Raw genomic sequence first — 16,035 nt, forward strand, 5'->3', positions numbered from 1 at the left:
ATTTTCCTGACAAAGACACACCACAGATAAGTAGCTCAAGCAATGTGAGAAATTCCAAAATCTGACTTTCTGGCTCTGATAAATGGTTTAAAAAAAACAACAAAAAAAAAAAACAACATGCCTTCGAAACCCCTCCTGTGTGTGCTGCACAGTTGAACCCATCTGCACAGTGTTCGCTTTGTTTAATCACATCCAATTTGTATAATCACAGCATTTCCTTTGGTGAACAAAAGCAGCGTCTGTTTGATGCTGTTGTTGCCGTTCGGAATGAATGTGGAAATTGTAGGTGATAATGTGGTGGATATTAGACTGTTGGACCCAGAGTGCAGTCATTTGGCTTCGTGGCACTCGAATAATGCCACATAAGCTGTTTGGAGTCATTTTGGCTTCTTGCTTTGTAGTTTGGAAGGAAGCTGAAACAAAGCTGTGCACACAAATGTAGAAAAGCCTTTGTAGTGGTATTGTGACTGACACGAGTGTGACAGAGTTTGACTTTTGTGTTAAACTATCCCTTTACAGAAAGTTTAGAACCCCAGCGGCTCCGGCAAATGGGACTTCAGCTTTGTGTAATTTTATCTGACGTGTGCTTCGAACTTATTTCAGTGTCTCCGTCTCTCTCCAGGTGGCCATTGCTCAGTTCAGCGATGACGCTCGGACAGAATTCCAGCTGAGTTCCCATGGCAACAAGGAGGCGCTGCTGGAAGCCATTCAGAGGATCAGATACAAGGGAGGAAACACCAAGACAGGTTAGAAAAGCATATTCGCAGGATTATTGCGGTAATAGCTCATGAAGTTCAACAGCAGACGTAAATTCAGATGTCACTTTCATACCTCGGGTTGAATTTGCCTTGGCTTTCTGTCGGAAAAGTCCCACCGCAACATCTGTTAGCAGCTGTTTCACAACTTTTGATCATATCAGCAGAAAGCGTTTGCACATTTATCATGTGGATGTTAAAGGAGTAATCACCTTGTCGCCTGAAAAGTTGACAATTGCAAGCAGCAGCTGACAAATCAGTCTCACCGCGAGGTTTATTCGAATCCGAAAAGGGACTTCCAGTCACTTGAACATCTGTAATTTCATGATAACACTGCAAACTCGATTTATTGAGGAGGATTGTGTGATGCACTCAAAAGCTCCAGAACAGCTACTAACGGACCATGTGGTGAGAAAACAGCTGTTTCTACTGTAACCAATCTTGTATGTTGTAAATTTGTCTCGTCACTGATGTTTCCATATGTTTAATGTGCATTTTGAAGTACCGCGTTAGAAAACATTAATGGAAACTGCAAAATTAAAAAAAAAAAAGTCTTGCACAAAAATGTGCATGCTTGCTTGAGTTGGTTTTTGGAAAAAAAAAAAGTATGTTGCATAGTGGGAGATGGAAAGAGCTTTTTCTAAATAAGTTCTGACAGTTTAATATCGAACTAAAATGACTCATCAGCTGTTTCTGCTTCTTTTGTTGTGTTTGCCTCCGGACAGCATGAAACATGAACAATACCAGCTCATATAAAAGGATAATTACAACTTTCCTGATGCAAAAGACAATTCTTGAAGACTTCTATCCAAGTTTTGCTTGTTTCTTCTTCTTTGAGTTTCTTTTTTTTTAGAAGTTGGCAAACAGCTGCGGTGCATTCCAACACCTGTACTACCGCACTATATAGTACACCAGAGGAAGATTTAGTAAGTCCCGTTACATAGTATGTCAAATGCAACATGCTGTAAATACCAGGACGACCTTTTGCACCCTTTTGGATTTTGCAGTATATGCAAACCAGCATGCTTTTCTGGCTGTTCTGACCCAACAGTCCTCTGTGCAGCAGAAGATATGTCGTCATGTCTCGCTCAAGTAACAAGCCTGAGTTGCAGAGTGCACAGACTGTGATTAATACATGAGCACAATATTCAAACCTTAAGGTGCAATATTACGGCAAAATAGCAAATGAAATTGTGCACATACTGAATGCATCACTTTGTACGGGCAGCTGTTCTATGTACCGCAAGTAAAACGACAAAGTATAGCAGTAGTGCAGAGCTGGTTTTGTTTTACTCAGCTTACGAGTCTTTTCACCCCAAAGCAGTTAATGGAAACAAGAAATAAATCACTTCTTTTTTTTTTTGCCACATTTTAAAAGTTTGCTTCAAATTAGCTCGACAATTATATAGAAACATGGCTTATGTTTTATTCTGTATGCTCAATACAAACACTTCTCATCCACTTTATCACCAGTGTTGCGCACTGCAGAAAACAAAGGATTTAATTCAGGGTCAAGACACATGTCAAGCTATCCACAGAGATTTCAGTAGAAGACGATTCTTTGTTTGTTTGTTTTTGCTGGTGAGGGATCTCCAGACTGCATCCTAAGTCCCTGATAGATGGCGTCGTCCTTCTCTGCTTAGAAAGGGGACTTTAACCACCATTAATACCTACAGGGTTGGTTAGATGAGTTTGATCATTTTGGGGTGAATATATGTACTTGGGAATCGCCTTTAGTCAGTCAGAACTAAAGAGGCCTCCAGGCTGACAGCTAAAATCTTCTACTGAAGCCTGTGCTGCTACCTTGACCTGGACGCCTGAGAATCTGCAAAGACAAAACACAATGAACACTTTGGGTTGTGAAAATTCCTGCCGAAGTGTTCGTGACCGTGGTTGTGACTCCAGGTGAAAGTCTTTAATTGGATGCGTCGTGTGACTTTGCAGGTAATGCTGGTTGTTGAGAGCACTTTGCCTCCTGAAACCTGGGCCGTGGCTCAGTGTCAGCTACTTGTGTCCTTGACTTCTACCTACCTGCCTCCAGAGCTCATCGCACTTCCTATACCATCCTCATCCATTCTCATCCCATCTTCCTCTTCTCTGCTCTCCTGCCACTTGTCCTCTCCATCCTCACCTTGTTGCTACTTTCTTTTCCCATCTAACGTTTTACTTTTATCCTTCCCAGCACAGTTTTCATTTCTGTTTTTTTTTCAGCCTCCTTCCTCTCCATCTTCCTGTAGTTTCTCACGCTCTTCAACCCCACCTGCTTCCCAAATGTGTCCATACTGTCCATACATCTACGTTACTGTCTTGTGGTGTAACAGGAGGAAACAGGAGGTGTTTTAGCTGACAGGGCAGTGTGTGTATATGTGTGCATGTGGCAGAAAATAAACCATGAAATTTCATCTTCCCCACACAAAGAGAGGTAGGAGGCAGCCAGCTCTCACAAGGTTAGGCTAATGCTCACAGACTCACAGTTTCTCTGTCTCCCTCTCCCCCTATCTCTTCGTCTCTCACCCACACATGCACACTCGTACATGCACATCCACTACCCTCAGCACAGAATTAATCTTCTTCAGTAGCTCAGCCACAATGTCTGCTGCTCTTCAGGCTGCTGTGACTTCCAACACAGACACACACACACACACACACACACACACACACACACACACACACTCACACTATCACATATTTTAGGTTTTAGATTCTTTATTAATTTTTTTTTTTTTTTTTAAAGAAAACAGTAGAATGTGTATGTTTTATCTGTTTAGGTTTGTGTTGGCAAACTGATGCTTCAGATGAGAGTGAAGAACTTTTACCCTCTTTTATTTAATAAGGCCTCTGTCATGGTTCATGTTGGATACGTTCCTCCTCTGTGACTCTGCATGCCTAATACAGCACGAAAACATAATGCAGCAGCACAGTTTTAACACAAAAAGTCACAGCACTGTGCAAAATTGTAAGCATTAACCCTTAGTAACCCGAAACTCGCTGGCGGGTTTGAAAGGCGTGTTATTTATTTTTTTTAGATCTTCATAATAATACCATTTATCAAAGCTTAAAACTGTAAAAACAAAAAGAATCATCGGATTTTCATCTTGACAGTCCTTGAATTGCTTTAATCAAAATCATTTCACTTTTACATTCAGTCTTCACTAGATTTTGCACAAAAATGAAATGAGAAAAGAGAAGCTATGACTGCAACCAACAGTCCTGTGACAAATATCCAGGGACTGCTCGCCTGAACTGCAGGCTGTGTTTGCACAGAGTAGATACGAGGTAAGCGTGGAAACGAATGAGAGAGACTGAGAGCAAAAACAAAATAATTAAAAAACATACTTTGTTCAATAAAATAGATGCAGCATGGTTCTGAAATGATATCCAGTGGATCCAATTTTGCCAAGTTTATGGAAGATACACTCAGTACATCATCCAGGACTCCTTTGTAAAAAGAGATCAATGGGACTCACCTGGTTAAATAAAGGTTAAATAAATAAAAATAATTTTAAAAAAAAGGCTAGCTTGTAAAAATGTAAGAAATAAAATAGCTAAGGTATGTAGAACCACCATTTTTCCCAGAATGGCTCACATGTGGTTGGAAAAATGTCAGTTTAATTCTTTTTAATTTAATTTTATTTAATTTAATTTAATTTAATTTAATTTAATTTAATTGTATTTAATTTTATTTAATTTTATTTAATTTAATTTTATTTAATTTTCTTTTACAATATTTTATTTTATTTTATTTCATTTTGTAAAATATAATTAATTAATATAATAAATGTAATTTTTTTTTGTGATGTATGACATTTTTCTTTTGTTTTAATGCACAAAAGATTTGCCTCTACGTCTCGCCGTGGTGTTTCCACAGAGGACTTTAAATTGCAGAGAAAAATGAGCCAAAATGTGACATGAGCAACAATTCAGAGAGGCTCAGAGAGTTGTGTGGGAATCCTTTCACAGAATAACGCCACGAATAGATACGTTTAATTAAAAGTTGTCCATTATTGCAACTTCATACAACAAACAGAACTATCATTTGGTGCTTTTCTGATGCACAAATTCTCCCACATACACAGTTTTTCTGGGAATTCAGTCTTTCCGACCGTCATCTGTCTCTTCATATAATCCACGCTGGCTCCGTGATGTTGAGATCAGGGCTCCGTGGGGGTCAAACCATCTGCCATGTGACTCCTTCTTCCTCCTCTCACTGAAGATAGTTTTTCTATGACCGTATTTTCGGTGTCGTTTTCATGCTGCAGAATGTATTTGGGACCTGATCAGATGCCTCCCCGGTGGTGTTGCATGAAAAGGAATCCAAACCGACCCAGTGCGTGAAGTTCTTTCACAGCGCTGGTGACTGAACCCAAACCTCTTTGCTTACATCTTACTCCTCTGGACCACTCAGAGACGGGCCAGCGGTTTCTCTGGCTGCTCTTTTTCATTCTAAAAGACCACAAATTCTCCTCAGACACCCCATCAGGGCCCTCACTGTGTCTAAATCCCACAAAGCCCCCAAATAAAAGACTGTAGCTTTCTGTCTCTTAAACCTTTAGCCTCTGCCAGATATATTTGTGTGAATACAACTGCTGGCCAACCAGAAACCCTGCGGCTTTAATGCCTTTTTTATGTTTACTGTATATGGTTTGCTTTATGGCTTCTCTCTATCGTGACCCTTTGGCCAAGCAAATGCACTCAGGAACTTGTATCATTTCCAAAGTATTTCAGGGTTTTTTGGGTTTTTTTTTTGGAAATGTAGATTTGCACTACTTATTCATCTTCAGTCATTCTGAGTAATTTCGTTTGAACCTGCTTAGTGCTCAGCATCTGGGAGCTTCTCCACACTAAAGTCACCGCAGGGGCTGAGATTCTTGCTCGATGGCGCTGCAGATGATATTGCTTAAGGAGAAGCTGCTTATTCACCTTTTTCAGCAAACTTCTAGTCATAAGCTCCCCTTTATATATCCAATTTATAAACAGTATGTAAATGCTGCTGCCTTCTTTAACCTTCATTTTCACATGTTTACTGACTGTGGTCTCATTTTTATATCAGTATCATTTACTTGTATGGACACAGCTCAACCATGGCTAGAACTAAAGAGAACTCAAAAATGTCTTCTGTGGGAAATGACAGTTATAATAGCAGAATTAATCATTTTTTAAAAATGCTTTCATTGCTTCTGCAAAAATGTAAAAACACAAAAATCAACATGTACAACATTTTCCCACAATTCCACAGCTGTTACCACTGTTTGTACATCCTGAACAACCGAGGTGTTTTTCACTCTATTCACTCTAATCTGTACGGAAGCTGAGAGCAGTCATGGCCGCACATTTTTTTAAAACAGCATTTATCTCGTCATCTCGAGAAAACGGCGTTCGTTTGTTTTCTCGAGATAACGAGATAATTATCTCTGGATACTGATGCCTGTGTTTACAAAGAAACGAGTGATGCTCTGGAGGTCAGCAGTGACTTTGCTGAGAACGGACTGAAAATGTCAGATCGAGGATCATCTGTCATTGATGAACGCATCAGACGACGACTTCTCTCGAGGTCTGACACAGGCTGAACTACGGAAGCCGAGAGCGGTCGTTTTCCGCGGCTCTTTGCCGTTTTCTCGAGATAACGAGTAAATTTTCTCGTTATCTCGGGATAACAAAAATCGTTTTCTCGTGAAAACGGGATAATTTATCTCGAGAAAACCAACTTCGTTCAGCCTGTGTCAGACCTTGAGAGAAGTAAAATCTGATGCGTTGATCAATGACAGATGATCCTCGATCTGACATTTTCAGTCCGTTCTCAGCAAAGTCACTGCTGACCTCCAGAGCGTCACTCGTTTCTTTGTAAACACAGGCATCAGTATCCAGAGATAATTATCTCGTTATCTCGAGAAAACGAACGCCGTTTTCTTGAGATAACAGGATAATTATCTTGAGAAAACAGCCCCATTTTCTCCAGATAACGGGATAATTATCTCATTATCTCGAGAAAATGCAGTTTAAAAAAATGTGCGGCCGTGACTGCTCTCAGCTTCCGTAAATCTGCACATCATATCTATAGAGATGTTTCACCGTGCTGAATGTATCTTCCAACAACTTGCTTCTCTGCATGCATATCTTTTGAGCTGTGACGCATTTATTTTCTTGTTCTATTTTGCTCTCAGTCTCTGTCATTTGTTTCCATACTTGTCCTTTCTTACCTTTGTGTAAACACAGCCTGCAAAAAAAGTTTTTATCGTGTGACTATTCGTGGCGAGATCTGGTGCAAACGCTTAGTTTTTGGTTCATTTTTTTTTTAGTGCCACATGTAGAGCAAAGTGAATTTAGTGAAATATGGCAAGTTAAAACTCACTGTACGTCACTGGAGCACGTGAAAATCTGATGACTCGTTCAGTTTTTACTGCTATAAATAGTGTAAATTTGGCAAAAGAGCCTTTCAAAGCCAGCTGTGGGTTTTATGGTTCAGAGTGTTAAGACTATACAGCCTGTTTTTTTCCCACCAACCTCTGATACAAGATTGAAGGAAGAGCATGTTGAGGATTTGGGGTATTGAAGCTGGTGTTCTGGGATTTGGCTTTTCACTCTGCATTTATTCATCAAGGTATTAGTGATCCTCTGACGGGCTTAGTCAATGATTGATTCAATGTAGATTCTGCTGCATCCCTCTATATACCCTATATGTATATATATGTGTGTGTGTTTTGTGATTGCTTTTCATGCTCATTTGCAAGTAATGGTGCTAATCCGTGACGATGCTCGAGCATACAGTACACAGACTGAGGAAATGTGAATTTGCTTGTGAGTAAAAGTGGAGATTTCCACACGCGTGTTGAGGTGACAGACTCGCGGCATGTAAAGTAGCGCCGCTTCCCCGACTTCATCCTCAGCTCTCAGTAATATATGCAGCCATTAGATTAGTTGGGCTGTGATTTGCCGTGTGTGATTCTGCTTAAGCTTCAGCCGCAGTAATGCAGTTATGTGAGACCCTCACTCAATTTCCAAGGTTTATGGGTCTTTTATGACTTCAGGAATGAACGTATGAATGGACCGCGGATGAATTTCAGTCACTATAGAAGCGAGTAAAGCTCATTCAAAAACCCATTGTGTGTTTTTAATAATGCATTTGATGATCCTGAATTTCTGTTTTCAAATCACACTGAACTTACTTGAGGACTGCAGGATTTCATTGCTTTGTTCAATCAGTCAGTCCATCAGACTTAATTTATGTCGCAGTTTTCATACAAATAAAATGCAAAGTGCTTTACAGACAACAGAATTTTTTTTTAAAAAAGCAATAAAACAGTAAAAACAACAGTCAAGTTATCAATAAAGGACTCTACAACACAGGGAACTGATGAAGCACTATTTTATATAACAGATGCAATGAGGGAACACCAGATGACATAAAATAAGATTAAAAAATTGATAAATAAATAAAACAAAATGAAATAAAATATCTATTGTTGAACTAGAGATAGAAATAGAAGCAAAAAATTATAAAAACAGAATGAGACATTATAAAAAAAGAAGTAATAAACTGAACATTAAATAGACTAAAATATGTAAATAAGTGACTAAATAGCAAAATAAATAAATAAAATCTATCAAATCAATCAAACGCCTGAATAAAAAGGTGTTTCTTGTAGCTCAGAGGGAATCTCACCTGCAGCCACACAGGAGCAGGAAAGGTTTTAATTTTTTGCACCGAGGCCTTTGGTTTCTGAAACAGGAGAGATAATTTCAGCTCTATTTTTTTTCTTTTTTCTTGTCTCCCCTCTTGATCGACGAAGCTGGTGAACTTCCAGACATGAGAACAAATCTGAATTGACATGGGTTACTTCCCACACTCACAAAGTGATGGATCGCTGATTGATGACAGGCTTCTGAACCCGAGCTGCCCGGACATGCTTCTGTTTTGTTTTCCATTTTCGCTTGCTCTCGTCTTCCCTACGCCGATTCCTCTCTTCTTTCTTTCTCTTCTCTTCTTCTGTCCCCCACCTCCACCATCCATCATCAGCGGAGCCCCTCCTCCGTCTCGTTGCCCCTCTTCCCTGCTCTGTCCTGTGTGTCGCTTCATGCCTGGCCGGCTGCTATAATTCCAGTCTCGCCCATCTCGATCAGAGGACAGTGGAGAAACAGATGTAGCACTGGCAGATATCTGACATCACAACACTTTGCAGGCCGAGCACTCTGTCATTTGTCATCAGTGACAGCTCAGGGGGAAAAAAACAACAACAACAACAACAAAAAAACACCCGAAGGAGGTAGTGATGATTCGGTCTGAGAGTTTTGGTTTGATTTGGGAGGCAGAGACACGATGCACGTATCGATCCACTTCCACCACAAATTATTGTATTTATAGCAAGTGGTTAGTCAACTTATGGGTCATTTACTGCTCAATCTGGTGTATTGTTTATAATAGGAAGGTTCCTGATAGTCAGCACCTCGTAATAACTCAGAGAGACGTGAGAGGAGAAAGTGTAAAAAGACGGAAGGACGGAGAGGATAAATGGCGGCCATTGTCCATTTAATTAAGAAAAGGTCAGGTGGAGATGATGAGTGAAGCTATATGAACAATTAATGCAAATTATGACGGACAATATGCAAATACTGGCATTAAATAGAAGTGACCTACCTGTGTGTGATGATCAGATTTATTGGTAGTAAAATGTAGATCAATGAAGGCCAGAAAGGACACCGAGGTTGGTGATTACATTACATTAAAAATGCATTTCAATACATTTACTAATTACCTGTAACCTACTGGCAGTGTTAGAGTAATGTAGTCATCACTTTCCATTTCCTTTGAATTACCTCAATACTAAACAATTAAAAAAAACAAATAAAATAAAACAATAGAAAAGAAATATAAATTAAATTACTTTCACCTAACGATCCCATATTGTGGCCCTTTTCAGCAAATTAATCAATTAAACTAATGTCCCTTTTTTAATTTTTTCAGTTCAAAATACTGTAACGTGGTTCATTTTATCAAGACAGCACAAGTCCTGGTTTTGCACTTTTTCTAAATGAACCGTTTCAGTGTCTGTAGCTTTAAATGCGGCTGAGCTGCTGCCGTCTACAACTAATCCAGGAAAAAGACTCGACCACATGGAAGCAGAGACAGACATCGATGAGTGTGTGAGATCAGAACTTTCCATCACTTCCTACCTTGAAATATCACCAAATTCTGAGCACAGCCATTTTTTTTAACGCGTTCGGTATGTTAGTAAAACAACAGCACTGTAATAAGACGATGTGTTGTCGTGGTGCAGAGCCACGGGTTCAGAAATGTCTCTGAAAAGACTTCCATTAAACATGTAGACGCTGTTCCCTACTCGCTTCCTACTCTGCTGTCTGACAACAGAAACAGAGAAATATGCAAATGAGAGCAGCTTTATGGGGAATTTGGCTGTATTAAAATGCAGTTTATGTGAGCACAGAGAGCAGCAGAGAAGCAAACAGACGTAAACACTGGCTCAGCTCGGGTCGCACCGAAACACAACAGGTGGCATGAAGACACAATAAATCACCTTATCCCCGTTTATTGGTTTCAAGTCGCTCCTAAAGTTTACGTGCTCTGTGAATGTCCCTCAGGCTTCAGATGTTCACATAGTTCTGACTTTTGGGTTTACAATGAAAACTAACAATAATAATGTGCTACCACTAAACTATTAATGTCATGACATTAAAAACAAAAGCAATCCACTGGATCTTCAGTTAATCAGAAGCTGGGAGTGCATGAAGACCGTTGTGTTCACTCTCGCTGCCAACAGCAGAACGTGTAGAAAGACAGAATAAACTGTTTTTATTTTACACTTCCAAGTTTAGAACAACGACAAAACACAATAAAATACATTTTCAGCAGTGTTGCCAACTTTCAGCTTCCAGCTGCAATGAGATGCTAAGAGGCTGGGGTGGGAGTGTGATTTATATTTTGGAGGTTATATAATGTACTTGCATTAATTTATTTCTAATATGTCAAGCCAAGTCACTGTTATTTATGCGGCACATTTAAAATAACAGCTGTTGAGCTAAACTGCTTTCGAGTAGAGAAATACGGTTGCCATTGCAAATTTACCAAACAGGTTTAAAAAGGAAGCGAAGAACCAACAATATTATTTATTATGAGAATTTGCCTGATTAATTAAAGTTAATTGGACAAACCTGACTAACTGAAAAATGAAAGTTAAGACCCAACAGCAGTATACATGATAAACCCAATTAATCCAAAGATTGTCTCTGAGCATGCCCATTGGCGATGATAAATGAATGTAATTAATAGTCCTTGGAGCTTCAGTAGAAAACAACTGGACTTCTCTGTTAGGTCTTGAAGACTTTAATTAGTAGCAAATTGGGTGAACTGACCCTTTAAATAAGCCTGCAGAGTAGATGCTTACTACTTTTTAAAGAGAAAAAGTTCACTCAGGAAGTCACACACTACAATTATACCCCAAATAAATATGAAGTCAAATATCTGATGATGTGTCGCTGACATTGATGATATTTATTTATCCTTCTTCTGTAGCCTGTTTAAAATGAATGTTGAAGCTGTAGGTGAACTCGTTCTCTGATTACGTCTATTTGTTCGTTAACTCTAAAACAGCTGTCACTGAAACAAGTTGAAATTGACAAAAGTAATAATACATTTTAAAAAATAGTAAAAAAAAAAATTAGGACATTGCTTCTGAATTGTGGTTCAACAGAAATAGATTTTTATATATAAGCAAACAAGCATGATGGGACCCATGAATTAATATTTTGTTGAACAACCCTTTGAGCCAATCACTGCAGTCAAGTGTTTTCTGTAACTCTCAATCAGACTTCTGCACCTGTTGACAGGGGACAGTTTTTTTTTTTTTTTTAATTATTATTTTCAACCAAAATTCAAGAGCAACGTCTTATTTCACTAAATTATAATTTAGCAAATTTTTATTTATTATTACTTTTTTCAGTTTCTAGTTATTTGAGTGGCTATTGTGAATGTTGCCTTTTCTTTCATGGAAGGGTCTGAATACATCTGAGGACGACTCTGTGCCTTGGGCCTTGCATTATAATGACCACATAGTCTTTCCTCTGTTCAGAGTTCATGTTTCTATTGTCAGTTTCACCTCAAGAGAAGCAGCAAGAACAATCCAAACGCAAACGTATCAACAGATATCTAATAAAAACAGGAATAAGGAAATAGATTATAACTGAGCTTCATCTGTTCTACAGATTTGACTTAACCTCACTAATGAGCCGATTGTTTTTTTTCTTAAAACTTCCAAGTACTTTTTGAGGAGTTTGAAGCGCAACGATGCACATAGGGCATCATTAAATCCACTGACAGGTATGTGTGGAAGCCACCTTTGCTGCTTTGTTATGGGTGGCTCTTGAAACCTTTTAAAGCTGTCTAGACGGATTGTATTGACTGATTAAATCCATTAGCAGGTGATCAACCCGCACGCTGTCAAAAGTTCATGTGAGTCTAACTTTTTGACAGACTGCTGCAGACTGGATTGTGACGTCTCCGTGTTTGTCTCATCTCCCTGTGTTTAGGTCTCATTAAAATACATAGGGCCTCGTTTGTTTTCTGGCATTTTTTAAATGCTAACAGGTACTCGGCCTAAATGTGATTTCGGGAGCTTTCAGGTCACACATTGTCATGTAGTCATAATGGGCTCCGTAATGCATTTTATTCACGTCAATGGAAGGATAAAGAATACATGCTTTCTTAATTAGTGAGTGCATTAAAATTGCAGCAAAGGTCACAAGCATTCATGATGACGGCGGCGAAGAGGATTTTAGATTATTAGCGGAGACATTTCCAGTCGGGTTGGTTTGACAACGTTTAGCGGCGTCTCGCTTCACTTGGGAAAGAAAATGCAGCATTAACTGCTCCAGAATGTTGCACCAATGAAGAGATGATCAGAAGAGTGATGAGGCTTCATGCACTCCTACAAGAGCCTTTTTTTGAAGACTACACACCAGGAATGTATATGTTAAATCACTTCTGGCCGTGCTCCCATGCACGCTGTGCTGCTCCACTTTTTATGTGTTTTTCCTCGAAGATCGACATCGGTTAATTTCACTACACCGTGCAGAGGCTAGAAAATTATTTCTCTGAGAGTTATAGTTCATTCAGAGTCGCTTGTGTGAAGAAATTGACTATTTATAGCAAATGGTTGTTGATGGAAAAGCCTGTGTTGTTTCAGAGGCCTCTCAAGAAATCCAAGCAGCAGCGAGGATTCGGCGGAGAATTAATTCCCTCTTAAAAAACCCCGCGTGTACAGTAAATCATCACGGTTAAATCAACAACACGTAACCGCCAACGGAGGCGGCCGGGTCAGCGGTCGGCTTTGCAATGAGCATAATCAGCAGAGTGGCGGTGACGGATCGGGACTCGATGTCCGTGTTGTACACCTGCACCAATATGATAGGAACACGAGAGGTCATTAGTGTCGACGCAGCGGCAAATGAGTGAAGAGGCTCGTTTGAGATGAGCTGCACCAGAAGTTACAGTTTATTTATTAAAACACTACAAACTATATGGCTCCCGTAGTTTTAATTAGGACTGTATGGCCAATTAAAATGCTGTTCATGGGATGTGTGATCTCTGTTGATGGTTCAGCCTCAATTTTACATGAATCCGCCTGTAAATCAGCATCTTGTTAGTTTCCCATTGAATATAAATCAGCTGAGCAGACGTGTATCTCTCAAATGACATAAACCTTCCAAAAACATTAATAGTCAAGTGTAGAGGAAAGAAATACAGGACACAAGCTTTCATTATTGATCTGCCAGATACAGCACCCTCCATCATTAAGTTAAGATGTGTTAAAAGCCTTAAAATAAGTTCAGTTTTTATTGCAGAAGCATCCGCTCACAATGAAAATTGTAGAAAAATGTGACCTTCAACTCAACTCAAATGAATTGTTGGCAAAAGGGGGTTTTACAAACTATTAGCATCAGGGGTGCTAATAATCATAGCACACATGATTTGATGTAAAAGAATGATTTTTTAATGCGGGATTTTTTTGAAATTGAATTAAAGGTTGAATTTTCCTCTTTTTTCATTGTGGTCCTATATTATTTAGAAAAAAAACTGAATTTACTAGAAGCTACAGAACACATGCCAATAATTATGGAGGGCGCCGTATTTAGACTGTCAGGACTGTGCAGATGTTATTTTAAGAACCCTCACATCCTACTTAACGCAAGGTTTTGTGTTCATATACAAAACACTGGACTTGTGTTGTGTTGTACGCAGTTTATAATGTGTAATCCGTGTAACAACATTAAGACGAATCAGATCAAAACCTCTTCAGTTTAACGAAAATGAAAAGCTTCTATCAAATGTCATGTTGTTGAATCTACATCTAAACCAATCAGCTGTTAGATCAGGTGAGAGCCAGATGTTTCCCATCATGCCCCGGGGCTCTGTGGTCACTGGAGAGTAACTGTGGTGCTACTCCAACGCCTGCAGCTGCATTAATCTCACAAGGTAAAATACTGTTTCTGATGTCAGAGCAACTCAGGGACAAATTGAACAAAGATCCAGCCGACGTGATTCTGCTCGATCTTGAACGAGGCTATTGGTTGTGGAAGCAGCTGATACAACCAATAAAAGTTTAGCTTCAATGCTTTTCCTGAACTTCACATAATAGTGACAATAACAGAAACATGTTACCTGTAATTAATTAGTTATTTAAATTCCTGCAAGTTAATTCTGCAGTTTTACAGACCTGACTGAAAACCAAGATGAAAACATGAAACGCTACACGGTGGCACAAATGGCTAAAACATGCTGTATTATTTGGTTTATGTTGTCTTCTGTTAGGTCGAGCCATCAAACACGTGAAGGAGTCTATTTTCACCTCAGAGGCCGGAGCCAGAAGAGGCGTCCCTAAAGTCCTGGTTGTTCTGACGGACGGACGGTCGCAGGACGACGTCAACAAAGTGTCCAAGGAGATGCAGATGGAGGGTGGGTGGTTTATTTACCAACCATGGAAGCAAAATAAAAATAATAAAATAGTATAAGACAAGAAAGATAGAAGACAGTTTCTTGATACTTTATGTTTGCCTCAAGTTGAAACCAGATCTTACTGTGCTACATTAAGCGACTGAATCCATCCCACCGACTTTAAACTTGTAATGAATCGTCTCGTCTACCTCCGTTCTCAGGCTACATCATCTTTGCGATCGGCTTCGCGGACGCAGACTATGGCGAGCTGGTGAACATCGCCAGCAAACCCAGCGAGAGACACGTCTTCTTTGTGGATGATCTGGATGCCGTGAAGAAAATAGAAGAGCAGCTCATTACCTTTGTGTGCGAGGCTGCCACTGCCAGTGAGTAACAGCACCTCATGTTTAAAACAGAGAGAGAAAGAAAAGGAGGAAAATGAGTTGAAGTCAGACAGGGATAAAGACGCAGTGAAAGAAGGCCAGAAAGACGACCTACATCTGTGGGAAGTTTGGAGAAAGAAAGGACGGGGGGATTTATTTGACAGTTGCTGATCTAACTGAGTTTTTTCTGTTTTTCAGCTTGTCCGTCTGTTTTGATGAGCGGCAACACGATGGCAGGTAAGAGGTTCAAATGAGAGGAATAGTATAAGGTCCATCCACTGCACTGAACCTCTGGATAGAAAGTAAATTACAATTAAAGCTGCTACCGTCAGGGCGTGGTGGAAACATGCTGGGGGGACTGGGATCAAACGTGTAGAGTTTCAGGCAGATCGACGCACATACAGGCCAGTTATACAGCACTTTCTGTTTTATGCCCACTTGTTGAAACTCCGTGGGCTGCCATTTCCACACTCTTAGACGTTTTGGAGTGTTTTTATGATCACCAAGCCCTGACAAAGCCAAATTTGAGGGCTGTGGAACCTTCCCCTGAGGAGGAGATAGATTTTGAAAATGAGCAAAAAAAACCCCAAAATGTCACCATTTATTCAAAATGGCGGACTTCCTGTTGGGTTTAGGGTCTGGGCTCCTGGGGTTTTTTGTGCATCCTGATGTGATACATATGCCTACCAAATTTCGTAGGTATAGGTGAAACATACTCCCGGCAGTGCTCCGTTGAAATTTTCTAGGGGGCGCTATGGAGCCATTTTGCCACTCACATGCCCAAGTCCCCAAAAAATATCGAATTTGGATGATATTTTGGACGTGCATGCAAATTTTGGTGAGTTTTTGAGCATGTCTAGGCCCCTGAGAATGCATTTGTTTCATTGGGAAAACAATTTTAAGAATCAGGAGGATTCCACAACAGGTTTCTTGTACTTTTCAGTACTTTTCAGTA

The 16,035-nt window shown here is 39.7% G+C and overlaps 1 protein-coding gene across 1 annotated transcript in view; it reads left to right on the top strand.

Moving 5' to 3' along the window:
- col14a1a (collagen, type XIV, alpha 1a) overlaps positions 1 to 16,035 on the top strand; it is a gene marked incomplete at its 3' end in the record, with an annotated part of 185,450 nt that overhangs the window by 105,939 nt on the left and 63,476 nt on the right. Inside the window, exons 27-30 of the mRNA XM_008292091.1 lie at positions 623 to 746; positions 14,575 to 14,718; positions 14,919 to 15,083; positions 15,279 to 15,317. Coding sequence (XP_008290313.1) covers positions 623 to 746; positions 14,575 to 14,718; positions 14,919 to 15,083; positions 15,279 to 15,317 — 472 coding nt within the window. The remainder of the gene's footprint in view (positions 1 to 622; positions 747 to 14,574; positions 14,719 to 14,918; positions 15,084 to 15,278; positions 15,318 to 16,035) is intronic.

Source organism: Stegastes partitus, unplaced genomic scaffold (genome assembly GCF_000690725.1).
Source record: "Stegastes partitus isolate 25-593 unplaced genomic scaffold, Stegastes_partitus-1.0.2 Scaffold784, whole genome shotgun sequence".
Lineage (NCBI taxonomy): Eukaryota > Metazoa > Chordata > Actinopteri > Pomacentridae > Stegastes > Stegastes partitus.